Here is a 19746-nt window from a genome sequence, read left to right on the forward strand (position 1 = left end):
GGCTAAGAAATTATGTCTCTCGAGGAACCACACAGATCTGACATAGAAATTGTCACTGATCCTGGACTTTAAATCTGATTAGATGGGATGGTTGGGTCTCTTCTTTCAGGAGGGGGTGAAGGTATTCTATGTGTGAAAAGAAGATTATAAACATATGATTGGTGGCGGAGCCAAAACCCACCTCTGGTTCTTCCGGGACACATAGTCAATTTACCTGCCCAGACTCCCCTGAAGGTAGGTGTGGCTATGGGACTGGTCAGTCTACGGGCAATGGAATTTGAGTGGAGGGCTGCGTGCTACTTCCATGGCTGGCCCATAAACACTGCCCATTTTTGCTCCTTTGTTGCCCTTTCCTCTGCTGGCTCACAGGGATGATTCACCAGGGTGAACCTGAAAGCCAAGTACAGCCAAATGCTGCCTGGCAATGGAATTTAGCATGAATGACCCTCATTCAGAACACAAGCCCTGCCCAGCTGAGGCAACAGTCCTATTAAAATAAATAAGCTTCCCCCAATATTGCATCCCAGTCCCCCATGGTCATGCCTCTAAGCCCCACATCTGAAGGGAAATCAGCCCCTCAGCTCTTGTGAGCCCAGCTGCCTTAGAATTTCCGACGGGTGTTTGTCTAAGGGACTGATGCATTCTACCTCTTGGGGTAGATAAAAGAATTAACTGTGGAAAGCCGAGTTAACAGCATGCATAGATGAACCTAAGTCTTTGGGTAGCTCGACAAGGGTGATAGATAGGAATGCATCTCTGATCCATCAACTTAAAAATCCTATGTGGGTTGGGGGTGACTCCTGGTGGGTAATTCACCCATTTCAATACTTTCAGTGCTTGAGGGACAGTTCTAGAACCCACGAGTGAATTCAGGTTTCAAGGTAGAGTTCCTCTTCTATGGCTTTATCCATGTTACTGTGACCTACCCTCAGTGACCATCTCATAAAAAGCACACCTAACCCAAGCCCCAAATGCCTGCAGCTTGAAACTGCCCTTGCCATCTAGGTTTAAGGAAAGGCTGCTGAGTCTCCTGACGTTTTCACTGTAACATTGCCTCTGCTCCTTTCAGACCTGGCTATGTTGCCTAAAGCTTGTGGTTGCAGGATATCTTCTTATGTATATTAGAAATTGTGCCAGCCAGTTGCGGGTCCTATTCCTTGGTGAGGCTCTATACTACCAGACCCTTCCATATGAGAATTGTCCCTCTCCTACTCCATGTAATTCTGGTGGGGCTGTCAATCAGTCAAGAGTTCCCACCTACAATAGTGGTCATAGGACCAACGATGACCAATCATAGTCAATCTCCACTGGTTCTCAGAGAGAATCTCGTTTTCTTAGATCATGAACCTCGATCTTCTGGGACCCTCTTTTCCACCACATTTTGTAAAGCCATGAAGTCATCGCTTTACACAGGTAAAGCAGGACTCAGAAGCTGGAGGGGGAAGAACAGGTTCCTAATGACAGCTGTTGATCAACTAGATCCAGCCCTGCCCCAAATCGTTTTCCATACCCTTGAACGCTGTTGCATTAGCCAATACATCTTCTAAAATTTACCACATTCAGCTTGTATGAGTGCGATTCCTTACAACTAGCACTTACAATTGGGGGTTCTATTAATGTTCCCATTCACTTGTTTAACTATAAGATGTCAAGGGAGTCTGCGTATTATCTCACTGGATACATTTCTTTTCCTTATGGACATGTATCACACATCCACTGCAGCCGTCAGAAGCTCCTTCTTTCTTATACAGTTCATTCTTTGAACCTACTGCCTTACCTGAGGATAGCAAGTTAAATGGAGAAGATGAACAATATCTCCCAGATCATTTATCCCCATGAACTTTTCTCTAAAAGGCAGACTGTTGTGTTACTTTATCACCTTAGAGAATCCCTACTGAGAGTAGCTTTCTGAACAAGACCTTTGCATTCAACCCACTGTTTAGGACCTCACTGGGAAAGCCTCTACTCATCGTAACCCTGTATTTCCTTATTCACTGGAAAAGAGCTAATAGGGTCAATTAAAATGAATTTCACAGGTCCTTGAACTGCCTGCTTCCTAAGTTCTTCCATTTTAACTTTTTGGATGATGCCATTCTAAGGGTTCCAACATTCCAGGCCGGCCATTAACACACCGTTTCTTTTCTACAATGCCCTTAGCTTCGGACCCACCAGCACAATGTGGGAATGATCCTTTAGGCCAGGGGTTGGCAAATGACAAAGCCAGATCCAGCCCATATTGGTAGTTATTGGAACACAGTCACACCCATGCATTTATGTATTGTCCATGGCGGTTTTCGTAGTTGCTACAGAAACCATATGGCTGCAAAGCCAAAAATTATTTATTATCCGACCCTTTACACAAAAAGTTTACTGATCTCTGCTCTAGATTAGCATTTCTTGATTGTCTCCTCATCCTAGCACCACAGAAAATGGTACTCTGAGAGAAAAAGGAATTAATATCTTAAGCCTTTGGGCATATTGTTTGGTAAAGTCTACTCTAGACCACTTGGGGCAGGACATGACCTGGTATATACTTGGGACACCACTATCTGATAGCCTAGTCTTCTTTTTGACATATCTGGGTACAAGTACATGATCTACATCTTGGTTCTGTAAGTCCTATGTTTTGATTCCCATGTAGATTTTAATTTTGGTCAAGGCCAAGGTTATTTTTGTTCATGGGTGGTGGTGGTGGTGACCTCCTGGGCACGCTGACTTCCTGTGCAACTGTACCTGCAGCGTAAAACGAGACTTGTAAGAGCACAAAGATGCTCCCATCACTGGTGGGATGAATGGGAGCCATTTGTGGTTCAAAACCAATTACCAACATACCTGTGCCTGAGTTAGAGCATGTGCCCCTGAATATGTGCCCCTGTTCCAGCTATCACAGCCACTTGCTTCTTTCCTTCAAGCAGTGCCACAGTGAAGTCACTATGGGCAGAGAGGGCATAGTTAATGCCCATATTCTGAACTGACATCCCAGGGTTCTTGATACGAACTGGTGTCCATGGAATACTTACCTCTGTATTCCAACCACACCAAATGTGGAATCCTTAAACGGCCACCATATTTTGAGGTCCCATCAATATTCTCTCACCTTTTCTCAATTTATTAGGGCATACATTCATTGCAGAAGCCATGACAGAAGCGGCTGTCCACTCTTTATATCGCCATAGAGAAGAAAGGGGGGTTGAGGACCATTCACACCAACAGAAAGAATGAAACTGCAAGTTTATTTGAAAGTATAAAATTAAAAAAAAAACCTAATCAAAAACCAAAAGCAACCACGCACAACCTTTCCAGTTTACATCAACTTTGAATGTCACACACGATTTATTTACCACTTGCTTGCATTTTTTTAAAATGTCAATTTCAAAGTAGAAGGAGTTGAGGGCAGGTGATAATGATCATAGCTGAACGATTTTAATGCTAAAATAAAAAGGACTCGCTGATCTCATTTGCGAAAAGAGAGCAGGGATGGTTTTCTGATCGGCATAGATTTAGGCCATGTATAAAAAAACATCCTCGTTGGAATGAGTTAAAAAATAATGCTGGCCACCTATTTGCTATTTTGAGTAGGGGGAAAAAAACAAAACAAAAAACCCCTGCAGCTTTGGTGTCCTATTTATATCTTTTTAAAAACAGCCATTTAAAAAAATCAAATCTATAATAAAAACATCCCTGTGTTTGTTTTAAAAAACAACATTAATAGGCTCTCCTTATGCTACTAAGGCCATCTGTCTTTCCTAAGATGCCTGGAAGCTGAAAAGCGCGTGAGACTAATTCATCACATGATTAATTAAAATCAGAATCCTTTCCTCTAAACAACTTCCAGAGCACCAGAAAGCAGCAGGGGCCACCAGAGGGAGAAAAGAAGCCACTCTGGCTCACAGGAGATGAAATATTCAGCTAGAGTTCCTCACATACTTCGGCTGCCACCAAAAGTTCTTTCTTCACTGGATTACTCAGAAAATAACTCACGTTATTTTAAAAATGAAAGATGTAGGCAACTATGTTCCTTTTCTTAACTTAAAAAAAAAAAATCACCAGTGGCTAGCTTTCCTGTAACACACTTTGAATTTGGTTTAAAAAAAAAAGCCTACAGAATAGGATCATTGAATGCCACTTCATCCCCCCTCCTGCAGGCTCCGTTTGAATAAGCATCAAAGAGGTTACTGACCACGTGGAAAGCAGCTCTGCATGGGTGACAGCTGCCGGGAGTGGCTCCACTTGGTTCCAGTTTTGTTCCCCCACAGCCATTAGTGTGGATTCTTGACGAATAACACCTACGTTTCCACCCATGACTTCCTGAGGGGGTTGGCACTGTGGCTGGCTGGGCACAGAGAAAGAGGAAAGCTACCATAAACACAGAGCCTATGAGCCGAGGGAGAAAGGCGTCCCTCTTTCTGCGTCCTTCAAGAACTCGATAAATAATAACTCAAAGTGCAACAATGCACAGACGCCTGGCACACAGGTCAGTCTGGGGGACTTGTTACTAGCGTGCTCAGCGGGACAAAGGAACCATCATCTCCTTTTGCATCTTTGCTTGGACCTCATTAATGGAAAAACAAACAAACGAAAGACAGCTTTCCTATACACATATAAATAGTCCCTTAACTAGAAGGGAAAAAACAAACACACTGTTTCAAATGCATTTCTAAGAGATTAAAAAAAAAAAAGTCCGAATGGCAAATCTTGACTCCAAACTATTATCCACGTCTCTCAGAAGAGAAACTATGGGATGCTCGGAGAGGCCCGAGCCTCACTCTGATTCCAGCCCTAACCCTAACCTGCAGCGCAGGAATCTGGGCCTTGGGAAGGGGGGTGAGTGCAGCCCGGGAATCCAGGCTCTCTCGGGGGAGGTACTGAATTAGGTTCTCACGTTGAGTTAGAACCTACAGTGTTCTCCAGTCCAAATGCACAGGTAAAATGACTGCTGAGTGTCAGGGGGACGTAGGGGGCGAGTGCTGAAGCTGCATGAATGGGCAAGGCAGGCTGGGTGCGGCTTACAGGGACAAAGGGCCAGATCAGGTTTCTGGGCAACTCAGGTTTGGTACTCATCCCTTGTTTTACGGGCAGGTCACAGCTGGGAGGGAGACGATCCAGAAGCCAGGGAAAGGACTGTGGACCACAGCAGACCCAGGATCTTGGCAGCCTGTACTTTAGGAGCTGAGAACTCAGATAAACTCATGGTGGGGCGCCCTGCCTGCTCTGGAATGAGGCCGATGATATATGATCCTGGAGAAAGCTCTCAAAACAAGGATTCTCGGACAAAGTTTTAAATCCAGACTCTATCCAGACCTGATGGTTTCGGAGTCCTTCAGAAAACGAGGATGACACTGTTGACTTCTGAAGGGCGTGACTCACGGCAACAGGGTTCTTTGGCCCCGACCCAGAGCAATGAACAGCCTCGTGCAAGGCGGGTTCTGATGCTCCCCTGGATTCTCTCCAGAGTGGCCATCCAATGACAGCCTCCCGGTAGGACCACCCGACCCAAATCTCCAAATGGAGCTCTAAGGAAGCAGCCCACAGAGAATCTGGTCCAGTGTCCTCTGCCCTTCTGAACGCCCCATACGGCACAAACACTGCTTTCTCAAGGGCCACCTAAGTACCGCACTCTCCGGCCACCTGCTCAGCAAGGTTCCAGCAGTAACAGAATGATGTGCAGAGTGAGGCTGTGATCCTGGGCCCCAAAGGAAGAGTAACTGCCCAGAAAAGATGCACATACATCAGGGCAACTGAGAGGCCAGAACAGTGCCAGGTCGCCCTCCAGAGAACATCCCTGAAATCTGGGGAAGGAGGTGAATGGAGAGAGAGCTGACACCCCGCATCACTCCTTGAGGCCTCCCGAGGAGCTTCCCATGAGCGCAAGCTGTTAGGATGGTAACAAGTCAGAGCAGATGAGCCCATGTGGACTTTGGAAGAGCTGGATTTTATACTTCTTCGGTGCCCTGGCTGGGTGCAGAGTCCCTAGGCTCCGTGGTGCCTTCCTGTGGGCCAGGCTGCCCCGGCCTGTGGCCCGTGTCTTCCATACTCAGGAGGCTGCTGGCTGCCTGGGAACTGGTGCTGTTGGCGCTGCCAGACCGGGAGCGGTAAGGGGGCAGGTCGGCTTGGTTCAGAGACTCGGTGTCTGAAGAGTAGGGCGGTGGAGGGAGGTCGTACCATGCGGGTCTGCGATGGAGAGAGCAGGATGGGGCGGGGTGGGGGGAAGGGGGGGAGAGGAGGGGGAAGAGAAAACATTAGGAGCCCAGGCACGGCAGGCAATGCCAACGTCTGCCCTTTTCCGAGCGGATGCTGACATCGGGGATGAGATTTTCCTTCCAAGGAGAAAGGCAATCCAAGGACTAGGAAAACCAGTGATTTGTAAGAAGACGAAAGGAACAGGTCAGCGTGCTCTGCCTGGCCTGTGCCAACTGGACAGTGCCAAAACCACAACCTTTGGTAGGGAGAATTCTAAATACTCCCCGGCTCATCCTGGGTGGTCTGGCAGGGATTCACCTGGCCTGGTGTTTCGATAGAGCCCCTGACAGTCCACAGAACTGGGGGTCCTTACTGAAAGCCCACTCTCACTGGCTGTGCGGACTTGGGTGAGAGGATATCCTCTCAAACCCTCAGTCTCCCTATCTATATAAGGGAGTAATAATGACACCTTGCTTGCAGTGAAATAACTTAAAAGACGTTTTATTTTCCAGCTCTCACTTATGGAAGGCTTACTACGAGTCAGGCACTGCGCCACCTACGTTACATCCCTTATTTAATGCTCACAAGAATTCTAGGAGAGAGCCATTACTTTCATGCCCATTGTACTGGCGAGAAAACTGAGGCAAAGGGGCATTAAATGGCTTGCACAGGATCACACACAACTAGTAAGCAGCAGTGCTAGGATTTGAACCCAGGAATTCTGTCTCCAGATGCAGCAGTTTTAACCTTGCCCTACAATGGATGGTCCAAATGAGTGAGGTCTTGTGTTCTTATGCTTATTTGCGAAGATGTCCTTAAGCACCGCTCCTTGGAGCTTTGTTTATCTTTTATGAGGAAGGAAAAGGAAGATTAAATAATACAAGAGCTGCCACCGGAGAGGGTTCAAGGAGGAGCCCAGTTAGCCCAGGAACACTGCCTGCAAAATGCCTCGTGCCACACCTGGTGAGTCCTGGGCTCAGTGGAAGAGGAACGCTGAGCAGGGTCCCTGCAGGGCAGGGGATGCTGAGAACCAAGGGGGACTCAGGTAGCTGTAGTCCCGGGACTTCAAAGTGGGTTCTTTGGGTACCTTGGAGGTCACCAAAGGAGAGAGGAAGGCTGAGCGGGCAGGAATGAGGTCTACTACTGGATCCAACTACAGAACTCTGGGTTTTAACTTTATATTTTGGGGTTCCTTGTACAGCTCCACCTGTGATGAAGGTTCTACTGCTTAACAAAGCTTGAGAGTTCTCTACGCCACCTCCTTTATTTTATAGATGAAGCCAAGCAAAGTTAAGGAACTTATTCACTCATTCATTCACTCACTCACTCACTTATCCATTTCATTCATTCAAATAGGAACCAAACCTCGAGTATATACTGGGCACTGTTCTGCGGTAGCAGGTGAGTGCCCAGAGCTGGTCAGGGTCCTGGACGTGTGTCCGTGTGGCATTACCAGGGAGGAGGAGGGATCTGAACTGGCCAGGATCCTAGCGGTACGTCTTCAGATGAGTAACTTAAAAATCTCAGTTTTCTCGTCTGTAAAACTGAGGCACATATAGAACCTCCCTCGGTGAGTGGCTGTGAGGACTGAATGCGATGATACACGTGAATCGTTTTGCGAAGACTCAGTAGAAGTCAAAAGCTGCCGCCGCCTTTGCAGCTGAATGCAGGCTCCTGGCAAGACCAGGATCCCAGGCACGCGCACATGGACGCCCGCCCCTGCGTGGGATGACCTCCCTCCCCGAGGCTCTCCCAGCACGCACCTTTGGTCCAGCAGGGCCTCTGAGTAGGAGGGCGGGGAGCCCACGTCAGACGCGTTCTGCTCGGCTTGGCTGGCCACGTACTGGATGCCATTGTTGACGTTGTAGGTGACGTTGCAGCGGTGAGGGTGGTCCAAGACCACCAGGCGGGAGAGCAGCACGGGGTGCTGGAGCCGGTGCACTGGCAGCGTCATGAGGTTGTTGCGCTTCCGCTGGTGGTGCAGGACCAGAGCCAGCAGGGCCACGACCAGCACAAAGATGACGGAGCTGCCGATGATGGCATAGGTGATGCTGGGATAGTACACGAGCTGGTTCTCCGAGGTCACGAACACCTGCCCGCTGCCTGGTTCTGAGAAGCCCCAGAGGCGAGAGAAAAGGAGAGAGGTTACCAAGTCGGCGCACCCATCTGCCGCAAAGTCAGGCCCAGGACGGGAATGCAAACGTTCGCAGGAGCACGGTTCACGATAGCCGCAAAGTGGAAAGCACCCCAATGTCCATAGGTCGGTGAATGGATAAACAAAATGTGGGCTGCCCATACAACGGAATAGAATCTGGCCATAAAAAGTACTGGTGCATGCTACAACGTGGACGAGGCTCAAAAACGTGCTAAGCGGGCTTCCCTGGTGGCGCAGTGGTTGAGAGTCTGCCTGCCAATGCAGGGGACGCAGGTTCGAGCCCTGGTCTGGGAGGATCCCACATGCTGCAGAGCAACTAGGTCCGTGAGCACAACTACTGAGCCCGCGTGTCTGGAGCCTGTGCTCCGCAACAAGAGAGGCCGCGATAGTGAGAGGCCCGCGCACCGCAATGAAGAATGGCCCCTGCTCGCCGCAACTAGAGAAAGTCCTCACACAGAAACGAAGACCCAGCACAGCCAAAAATAAATAAATAATATTCAAAGTACGTTTAAAAAAACCAAAACAAACAAAAAAGAACAACAACAAAAACCTTGCTAAGCAAGATAAGCCAGACAGGGCTTCCCTAGTGGCGCAGTGGTTGAGAGTCCGCCTGCCCATGCAGGGGACACTGGTTCGTGCCCCAGTCCGGGAAGATCCCACATGCCGCGGAGCGGCTGGGCCCGTGAGCCATGGCCGCTGAGCCTGCGCGTCCGGAGCCTGTGCTCCGCAACGGAAGAGGTCACAACAGTGAGAGGCCCACGTACCGCAAAAAAAAAAAAAAAAAAAAAAAAAGATAAGCCAGACACAAGAGACCACATAGTGTACGATTCCACTTATATGTGTCCAGGAAAGGCAAATTTATAGAGACAAAAAGTCGATTAATGGTTGCCAGGGGCTGGGGGTGGGAATGGGGATTCACTGGTGATGGGCATCAGGGATCTTGCTCGGGTGATGGGAATGGAAACGTTCTAAAACTGGATGTGGTGATGGCTGTGCAAAGTGATACATTTACTAAAACTCATTGAGTTGTACAGTTAAAACGGGCAGATTTTATGTCATGTAAATTATACCTCAATAAAGTTGTTAAAAAAAAATCAGCCCGGGGAAATATAATATCCAGGGAACAGGAGTGATAGTTCCAGTGACAGAAATCAGTTTTTCTCTGGAAATTTATCATATCACATACGTGAGGAACACTGGCCAGTGTATCTGGGGTTCCTTACGTCGGCAAAGTATTTATTTAATGCCCGGCCTTTGCCAAGCTTTCAAGATGGAGAGCCAGCAGAGCACAGGCTGAAATCATGGACTCTGGAGCCAGACTAGGTTCAAACTCAAGCTATTCAGCTGACTGGCTGCGTGCCCTCTGGGAAGTGGTCAACCTCTCTGTGCTGTAATTTCCTCATCTGTGAAATGGGGGTGGTATTAGTCCCCACCTCACTGGGCTGTCCTGAGCATGAAATGAGTGAATAATTATCAAGCACTTAGAACAACAGCTGACACACTGCGGGTGTTCAAGACATACAAACATGTGTTTTATCACAGCTACTTGCCTCACAGCAACTCCGTGAAGTAGGTGCTGTAACTGCCTTCTTTTTAAGATGAAGAAAAGGAAGCTTGGAGAACTTGGGTCCCCTGACCAGGGTCACAGGGTTAGGAGGTAAGGGGCTGTGCCTGATTTGAGCCCTGTGGTCTGACTCAGAGCCTTGCCTCTGACACTCTGCCCTGCAGCCCCCTACCAAGACCAGCTAGGCAACCGGCGCGCATTTCCTCAGAGGCCCTAGGATGAAGGCCTGGTACACGCCCCAGCCCTGCAGGCCCCAGCCCTGCCAGGCCCCTCCTCTCCACGTGTACTAAGGAGCCACACTTCAAACACTCAGGGGAGAGGCTTCCCCGTCAGCAGGACACACCTGGCAATGGTGGCCAGGCCCAGGCTGGCACAGGACACCAGAGTGGCCCCTCCTCGTAGAAAGTCGGGGACCCCTCTTCTTTGCGGAAGAGCCACAACTACCCACAGCTGCGGCCCAGCTGCAAAAATAATCTAAATGCAGCCTAAGTGAGCAAGTGTGCGACCACACCCTGGGCCCGTTCAACCTCTGAAGCCGTGAAGAGGTTTTCGTGGGTTCACAGTGGCCAGCGTGTAGGCGTGAAGTGGCAGCACCGTCCGCTGGCTGCTCGGGTCCTGGGCCCCTCATCACTAGATCGCACATGGCTCCGTTCATCATGGATCTCCAGTGAGTAGGATGGTGTCTGGCACAGAGTCGACACCCAATAAATGCATCCAACTCAACGAAAAAAAATCTGTGTATTCACACACCCTGGTAAGGTAGGTGCTATTATTAGTTTATTATTCCTGTTTTTCAGATGAGCAAATTGACTCAGAGGTGAATTAAGGTGTCTAAGTGCACAAAAGAACTAAGCAGGGGAGTCAGAACGAGAACCCAGATATTTCTCCTTCAAAAGTCCACGTGTCATGCAACACACCATCTCCCCTCCTTTCCCGACACAAACAGTTCCTGATTCCCCACATCATCCTAATCTGACACAAAGAAAGACCTTCCCCCTCAAGTTCCAGGCTGTGTTAATTTTCGTTCCAGTCACGCTCAGACATGGACTACAGGCTAAGAAGATTCTCCAAGTTCCTGTCGGTCACCGTTTCAATGATGAACTGTATAGAACGAAGCAAGCAAGATCCCAGAGGGGAGGCAGAAGCGTGCTGCAGCCGGTTACGGGAGAAAGGACTGAGGGAGTTCTGTCTGCTCTCAGCTTAGATAATTAAAAGCTGGGTGGGAGCCTCTGGGTGTGTGTATATATATATATATATATATACACATATATATATACGTGTGTGTGTGTGTGTGTGTGTGTGTATGTTTCAGATTTCAGGCCTAAAAGAGAAGAGCCTCTTTATTTCATCTCTAGCACAGAGCTGAAGGGTCGAATTCTGGGGCCGTCACTGCTAGCTGCTGCTCAAGCAAGTTATTTAACTTTGGGCCTCTCACTGTTGTGGCCTCTCCCGTTGCGGAGCACAGGCTCCGGACGCGCAGGCTCAGCGGCCATGGCTCACGGGCCCAGCCGCTCCGCGGCATGTGGGATCTTCCCGGACCAGGGCACGAACCCGTGTCCCCTGCATCAGCAGGCGGACTCTCAACCACTGCGCCACCAGGGAAGCCCTATCACGACAGTTTTTGAGCAGATGGGAACATCCTGAGGAGGAGGGCCTTCTTCTAATTCACACAGAGGTGGTATCTGGACTGACAGAAGGACTAAACCAACTGACACCTGTGACTCGGGGTTCCTTTGCTTCTAAAAGATTCCCTCCTCCAGATGCAAGTTGCATTTCCTACAGGATACGATTATTCACCTCTCAGACTGGGCAAAGGCGAAGTCTGAGTTCACATTTTGCTGGCCAGGACTTGGGAAAACAGGTATAATTATTCACGCATGGCTGGTGGGAGGGTAAATTGGTACAACCCAGGGTGGTGATGGGGTTAACAATATAGATCAAAATAACAAACATACATTAACAATACATATCAAAATAGAAAAAGTACATATCCTTTGACCCAGCCATTCCACTCTTAGGAATCTAACAGATATATATACTCACACAAATGAGAAGTATTAATACAAGTATTCATGGAAGCATTGTTCGCAATAGCATGTATATCAGGAAAGATCTAAATGTCCGTCAATTGCAGCCTGGCTAAATAAATGATGGTGCCTCCAGACGTACCACACCTATTTAAGAAACTAGGGCAGCTCTACATAGACTGATGTGAAACAGTCTGAAAGATATTGTGATAAGCTGAGCAACAACAAAAAAAGTCCAGTAGAGAATGTTCTGAGTATTTCTAGAAGGACACACAGATCTGGTACGACTGGGAGAGAAGAGAGGCAAGAGGGAGACGTATTTTTCATTGTTTACTCTTTTCTACTTTGTATTATTTATACTGTTTTATCCAGTCAAAAAATAAGCATCTTCTCTCTTCCTCTGGCTTTGCCTAGGCTGATGTGAGTAGAGGTTTCATTACTGGTTTCCTTCCTTCTCTCCCTGTAGTGTGAGGGCTCCTGGGGGAGTTTCACTGCCACTCACTCACTCGGACCCCTCCCTGAGTCCAGAATTCCTGTTCTAGAAGGTTCACTGCCCTGTTCAAACCGACGCCTTACCATTCTCCTGAAAGCTCAACTGCCTCTTTAAAAAATTTATTAAAAAAAATTATTTTTAAAATTAACTTTTCTCCAGAGTAAATATTTTTAAAAGTCAGGTTTAGTGAGGTATAATCGATACACAATAAAACTTACCCTTTTAAAATGTACAATTAGATGAGTTGTAACCAAATGTAACAGTTCCAAGAAGTACCACCACAAGCAAGATATCAAACATTTCCATCCCTCCCGTCATTGACAGCCACTTGGGAATCACTGATCTCTTTTCTGTCCAGATAGGTTCATCTTTTCCAGAAAGTCAGGTAAGGGAATCATCTAGTAAGTAGCCTACTGTGTGTGGCTTCTTTCGCTTGGCATAACGCTTCTGAGGTGCACCAAGGTTTCTCTGAGTGTTACTATTTCATTCCTGTGGACCGTTGAGCAGTATTCATTGCTTGGATGCAACACAATTTGTTTATCCGTCCACCAGTTAAGGGAGGGAAGTGGTTGTTTGCAGTTTCCGGAATGCATATCTTTGTGCTGACATATATTTTCCTATTTTGGCGGGTATATACCCAGGGGCAGGCTGCTGGGTCGTATGGGAAGCGTATGCTTAATTTATAAAAAACTATCACACTGTTTTTCAAGGTGGCTATAGCACTTAGCCTTCTCCCAGTTGCTCTGCACCCTCCCAGCATGTAACATAGCTAGCCTTTTCAAGTTCAGCCATGCTCACAGGTGCACAGTGGTATCTCACTGAGGTTTTAAGTTGCATTTCCCAATGACTAATGATGTCGAGTATCTGTTCATGTGCTGATTTGCCATCTGTATATCTTCTTTGGTGAAACACCTATTTAAATCTCTTGCCCATTTTAGAATTGGGATGTCTGACTACTTATTATTGAGTAGTAAGAGTCCTTTAGATGTTCTGGGAGACGAGTTCTTTTCCAGATGTGTGTCTTGCAAATATCTTCTCCCAGACTGTGGCTTGGCTTTTCATCTACTTTACTGTGTCTTTTTGAAGATAAGTGTTCATATTTTTTTATGAAGTCCGTTGTATTAATTATTTCTCTCGTGTTCTGTGTTTTTTGTATTCTATCCAAGAAATTTTTGCCTAGGAGATGTTTTACAGCTTTAGCTCTTACATTTACAACTATGATCCACTGCAAGTTAATTTCTGTTTATGGTACAAGGTGAAGTTCAATGTCCTTTCCCCCCATCCCTTTGGATATCCAATTGTTCCAGTACCATTTGTTGAAAAGCCTATCCCTTTTTATTGAATAACCTTGGCACCTTTGTTGAAAATCAATTGTGCATACAAGGCTGGGTCTATTTCTAAACGATCTATTCTGTTTGATTAAGCTACATGCCAATCCTTATGCCAGTAATTGTGCTGAGAACTACAGCTTTACGGCAAGTCTCAAAATCAGGTAGTGTGAGTCCTGCGTGCTCTCTTTTCTTCCAAATTGATTTTTTCTGATTACAAAAATATATTAGAATTAAAATTTAAAGTAATATAGAAATGTTCATGACAGACAACCTCTCCCTCAGCCCTTACACTTACTAGAAAAAAAATAGTTCACAGTTTGGTGTAGACTAGGGGTTGGCAAATCTTCTGTCAAGGGTCAGAGAGTAAATATTTTATGATCTGTGTGCTATACAGTTTCAGCTACAACCACTCAACTCTGCCTCTGTAGTGCAAAAGCATTACAAATAGGACATCAATGAATGAGTGTATTTGTGTCCCAAACTTGATTAAAAAAGACAGCCAGCCAGACCAACCGCTGAGAAACTATCATTTCATAGATTTCTCCAAGCCATTGTTTATCTTCTCTCATTTTGAGAATTACGTTTGTATTACATGCATGTAGGTGACCATGCGTTAGATTTTAACAAGGAAAAATTTTTAGGAATGTATTCACTTCAGATCAATAATCCTTCAGGAAGAGATAATAGTTCTTAAAACTTCCAGCTAAGGCAGAGAAAACAATTACTACATTTTACAATTTATTTCATTGTAAGTGTTCTTTTTTTTTTTTTGCCGTATGTGGGCCTCTCACTGTTGTGGCCTCTCCCGCTTCGGGGCACAGGCTCCGGACGCACAGGCCCAGCGGCCATGGCTCATGGGCCCAGCCACTCCGCGGCATGTGGGATCCTCCCGGACCGGGACACGAACCCGCGTCCCCTGCATCGGCAGGCGAACTCCCAACCACTGCGCCACCAGGGAAGCCCTGTAAGTGTTCTTTTAATTCAGTTTCAGGAAGATCTTATTTCTTGACATTTTTTATGTGTAAAAATGCCTGAATATCTTCATGAAGCCTGAATAATCATGTAACTATACATAATTTTCATAGATCAAAAGTTATTTTAAAACATCTAGATATTGCTTCAAAAACTGTAGTGTCAAATAGAATGCAAGGTTAAACAAACAAACAAACAAACAAACAAAAAACAGGCAGCAGATCAGATTCAGTCCACTGGCTGTAGTTTGCTGACCTGCTAAGTCCAGATCCCTCAAAACTCTTCTTTGTGTATGTACACACGTGCTTTCTTCATGCTGTACAGACATTTCTACAAATGGACATCTTCCTCACTCACGCACACCTTTGTGAAGAAGGAGCTGTGTAGTATCCCATTATATAGGCACATCACAATTTCACCAGTTCCTTACTGATGTACATTTTGGTTGCTTTTTTTTTTTTTTTTTTTTTTTTGGCGCTCTGACAAACAATGCCACAACAACATTCAGGCAGACCAACCAGACCATGAGAGCCATGAGGGGAGGGCCAGTCTTGCTGGTCTACTTCTATACTCAGTGCCTAACACAGAGGTTGAGTAAATTAGTCTGTGGTCACTGGTGCAACGATTTCTTAGGATGGACTGCGTTTCCGTGGCCATCTAGTCTCCGGGGCTGTCTTGAACGCTCTCCTTTTCTCTGTCCACACTGAGCCACCAAGTGTGGTCAATTGCTGCTGTGCAGTGCTTCTCTAGACTCTGCTTCTGGTCTCCATCAGGCCCAGACCAGGAAGAGAAACCTTGTTGTGCTCTTACTATCTTTAGTCTCTTTGTCCTCTAACCCTTCTGCAATACTCTCATCAGATTGAACACGACCCAGCTCTGTCGCTGTGTCATTCTTATAAAATTATTCAGATCCAGGACCCTGAATGGCTCACATCACCCTCCCCAGCCACGCATTCAGCCTCTGCAGCCTTCCCCACCTTGGCTTCCCAGTACCAACCCCTGGAGGATGTGGGGAGAGAAGTTCAGAGTTGGAATGTTGCACTGCTATTTGCTTTGTGACCTGTTGCCCACTCCTGATTTGAAAGAAATAATAATACAAATAATACTAACAACCACCATCCATGTTTGCTGTGAACTCAAAACCAGAGTAATAATCATCATGATATCATCATAATGAATATCATTGCAGCTCTCATCCTCTCAGCAATACCTTATGTGTTTACACATATGACCTCTGATTTTGTAATCCTTAAACCATCTGCAGTGAGTTGAATGGTGTCCCCCCAAAAGATATGTCTACTGGGAGCCTCAGAATGTGACCTTATTTGGAATAAGGATCTCTGAAGATATAATTAAGGTAAAGATCTTGAGATGAATTAGGGTGGACTCTCAGAGTGTCCTTATGAGGGACAGAAAAGGAGAAGACCCAGAAACAGACAAGGGAAAAGGCCATATGGAGATGGAAGCAGAGATTGGAATCTTGCAGCCCCCAAGCCAAGGAACACTGAGAATTGCAGGGAGCCAGCAGCAGCGAGGAGAGAGATGTGGTTCTCCCTCAGAGCCTCCACAAAGAACCAACCCTGACAGTACCTGCATTTTGGACTTCTGGTCTCCAGAATTGTGAGAACATAAATTTCTGTTGTTTTAAGCCACTGAGGTAGTAGCAATTTGTTTTGGCGGCCCTGGGAACCAAAGACAGCATCCTGTGAAGTAGACCATTATTTTACAGAGGAGGAAATGGGGGAGCAGGTAGGTTAAGTCACTTGCCCAAGTCCTCCGTGCACCTGGGTTATGATCAATAGCTTTGTTAGAGCTAATTAGAGAGGGAACAGGGAGAAACCCAGCCAGTCTGGTTCCAGAATCCCTGCTCTTCACGTATGACTTTCTTTCATGTTCACCCCTATCTCCCACCATGAAGAGGAGTTCCTGGTGGGCAAAGGCTGGGCTCTCCCCTTCTTGGAGCCCTACTCAGGGCCAAATGCAGCCTTGTAATACGCGTAGGTATTCCACGCGTATTTTTAGATATCTGTAAACTGACTTTGAGACACAGTAATTCACAATCTCTCCATTTACAGAAAGAGTCAAACATTGAATAAGATGAGGGCAACCTTGAAGCTGAGGCATAAGAACTGGGCCCCCTACTGCTAATCTTCATCCTGTATGTATGACCTCACTTCAACCTTACGACAACCCTTTTTTTACAGATGGGGAAACTGAAGCCCAGAGAGGTTAAGTAACTTACTGAAGGTCACAAAGCAAACAAGTGGTACAACTAGTATTTGTACCCAGGAGTCTGATGCCAGAAGTCACCACCCTGTCCCAGGTAGTTCTATATGCCCTCCCCTCCCCTTTCCCGCTTGTCCTGTCCAGTTGTCACCAACTTTATCTCTCTTGGATAAGCGATAAGTCATTGCTTATCTATTGAAGCAATGAGCAATGATAAGCAATGGAATCACTGCTCCAATAACTCCAATGACTCTGATCAATATATTCTGAAATGTCTTCTGTGAGATGTAAGAGGTATTTCATGACAAAGCGTACCTTGGTCAAAGAGGTATGAGAAAAAGTGGATTCGACAAATTAAACCACTTTCTTTGTAGCTGTTCAGAGTGCAGGCTCTGGAACCAAACGGTCTAGATTCAATCCTTGGCTTTGCCACTTACTGGCTGTGTGACCTAGGACAAGTTACTCTACCTCCTGTGCCTCAAAATCCTTATCCGTGAAACGGGATAATAGTAGAGTTCACCCCACAGGGTTGTTTTATGGAAAATACATGAAAAACAAGAGTTTAGAACTTTGGCACATAGTAAATACTCAACAAAGCCTAGATATTAATAGCTATCATTATGGGACTTTTCAGAGCCTTTACCAGGTAAATGTATACTGTGAGGCTTCCTGAGACGATGTGGCTATTCCACCAGCCCTGGTGCTTTGCTGAGATGGACAGAACATACATCACATTCCAGAAGTTGTCTTTCCATAGGTCACTGGGGCATGCCTGACCTTTGGGTAAGCTGCTGGAGGAAGCTCTGCGGCTGTCGCTGCTAACTTAAGAGGCAGGAGGTGAGGGGCGACTGCCTAGCGCCCCTCGTCCTCTGTGCAGCACAGGCACTTGCCTCCCAGGCCACACCCAGTTATGGGCCAGCATCCCCATCACTGACTGAAGTCGGCCAAGCACCAGGAGCCTCGGACTGTGCAGCAGCTCCTGCATGTGAAATGAGAGATTCCCTCCATCGGGAGGGCTGTCCGACACCCTGCTGTCCTGACACCTGACAAAACCCAGCAGGCAGGAGCTGATCCTGTTCAAATGCGCCAAGAGCCCAAGGCTGCCCTGGGTCTATTCTCTGGATCCTCGAGTTCCCTGTGGCCCCTGCATAATCAGCTCCTCGGTGCTACATCTGTCTGGTAAACCTTATTACCCGGGGAAATGCTGAGCGTGCACACTTGGAGCTTCTGAGTGCAGAAAAGTTTCTGAATAATTTAGGGGAAAGGGCTGGTAATAGAATCAGCACTCCCCGAGGGGGAGTTTTATTGACCATGAACAAATTCATGGCTTCTGAGATTTCAGAAAATCTAACACAATGACCTGGTCCCCTGCACCCCAGGGAAGGGCTATTCGTTCTGCACACACCGAGGTCTTGTGTTTCGGTCCCAGCGCAGAAGGGGGACAGAAAGAGTTTAATGAAGGGACAGTGGGAAGCTGTTCCCAGCCTCAGGCCTGAGAGGGTGAGGATGTGGCTTCTGGAATCCGGTGGGACCCGATGGGAGCTGAGGCCTTTGGGGGAGGAATGTGCCCTTCGCCAATCTGTGGCCTGCAGGCAGGGAGCTAGGGGAACAGATATTCTGACCTTTTGTTTTCTACACTCCAACCTCTTGCTGATGCTTCCTTCTGGCCAAACCCACCCAGAGCCAGAGGGTAAGGAGGTTCAGCCAGTGCAGCCCAGAGGGTCAGCGGTGCACGTGGGTGGGGGAGGGGGAGGGGAGGAGGAGTGTGGAGACTGGCTGGTGAGAAAATTCAGGGCGGGGCCCCCTGCTCCTCGGCTGCGACCTTTGCCCTCCTTCCCTGTCTCAGCCTGCAAACCCTACCAGACTCCCAGCCCTGACTCAAACGCCACTACTCTCGTGAAGCCTTCCACTGTCCCCTCTGTTGGAATGAAATGGTTCCTTCCTGTGCTCTCCTCACAAGCTGTCCCCTCTGCTGGACCCCCGTGACATCTTGCTTTATACCACGTTTGACGACACGCAGGCGGCAGAGGGACGACCCGCTGCCCGGGGCAGCGCCGCACCGCAGTGCTCACGCCCCACGCAGGGAAACTTCCGTGCTGGCAGCCACGCCCACCCGACCCTGACCTGCTAATGGACCAAAGCAACCGAATGAGAAAGCCAAGACTGTCTATGCAGAGCTCAGTGTAGCAAGGGAGTGAGCCACCATCACCTGCGTTTTGGCAGAGACTCCGAGAAAGGCAGAGGAGTGGGAGAGCATACAGTGGCCAAAAGGGAGGGATTCGGGTGTGCTCTGACCAGAGGCTACCGGCCCAGGGAAGCCGGCGGCGGGCGGGGCATCTGATGGGAACGGCCGGGGAGGGGGCGGGGAGCATATTTCGCTTCCTCTGGTTGGTCCTAAGCTGGAAATGGGGCCAAAAATTGGGGAAGCTGTCAGTTACTAATCAAGTCTTGGATGTTCGGGGTCCATTGTTACAGGGGTTATTGTTTGGCTTCCTGGGCTGGTTGTTGGAGGTTGGGGGTGAGAGTCCTGCTTTTACACACGGTCTGGTCACTGCCCATCTGTATATTCAGTTTCTCACTGACTATCCAACCCATGTCCCCAGGTCTGGCCCAAATCCCACTTGTGCTTGAGTCCCCCTGATGCCCAGGGCCAGTCTATTGCTCATTTTCATCATTTGTAAAGTAAGGGCGATAAACGTCCAGCATGTAGCATCTCTGTGGAGCTTAGAGCTGACGCAGGTGAAGTCCCTGCCTGGGAACAGCGAGTCTGCTAATGTCATCAGGTGGAGGGAAGCGAG

General features: G+C 47.5%; 1 protein-coding gene across 2 annotated transcripts in view; it reads right to left on the bottom strand.

The window, feature by feature from the left end:
* Positions 1 to 3214: 3214 nt before the first annotated feature.
* The window catches only part of LDLRAD3 (low density lipoprotein receptor class A domain containing 3), a 254522-nt gene continuing 237990 nt past the window's right edge, over positions 3215 to 19746 (bottom strand). For both annotated transcript variants that reach the window (XM_012537929.3, XM_049712962.1), the window contains exons 5-6: positions 7944 to 8289; positions 3215 to 6171 (exon numbers count right to left, since the gene is read on the bottom strand). In XM_012537929.3, the coding sequence (XP_012393383.2) occupies positions 5934 to 6171; positions 7944 to 8289 (584 nt within the window). In that variant the 3' untranslated portion in view covers positions 3215 to 5933. The remainder of the gene's footprint in view (positions 6172 to 7943; positions 8290 to 19746) is intronic.

Source organism: Orcinus orca, chromosome 8, assembly GCF_937001465.1.
Source record: "Orcinus orca chromosome 8, mOrcOrc1.1, whole genome shotgun sequence".
Classification (NCBI taxonomy): Eukaryota; Metazoa; Chordata; class Mammalia; order Artiodactyla; family Delphinidae; genus Orcinus; species Orcinus orca.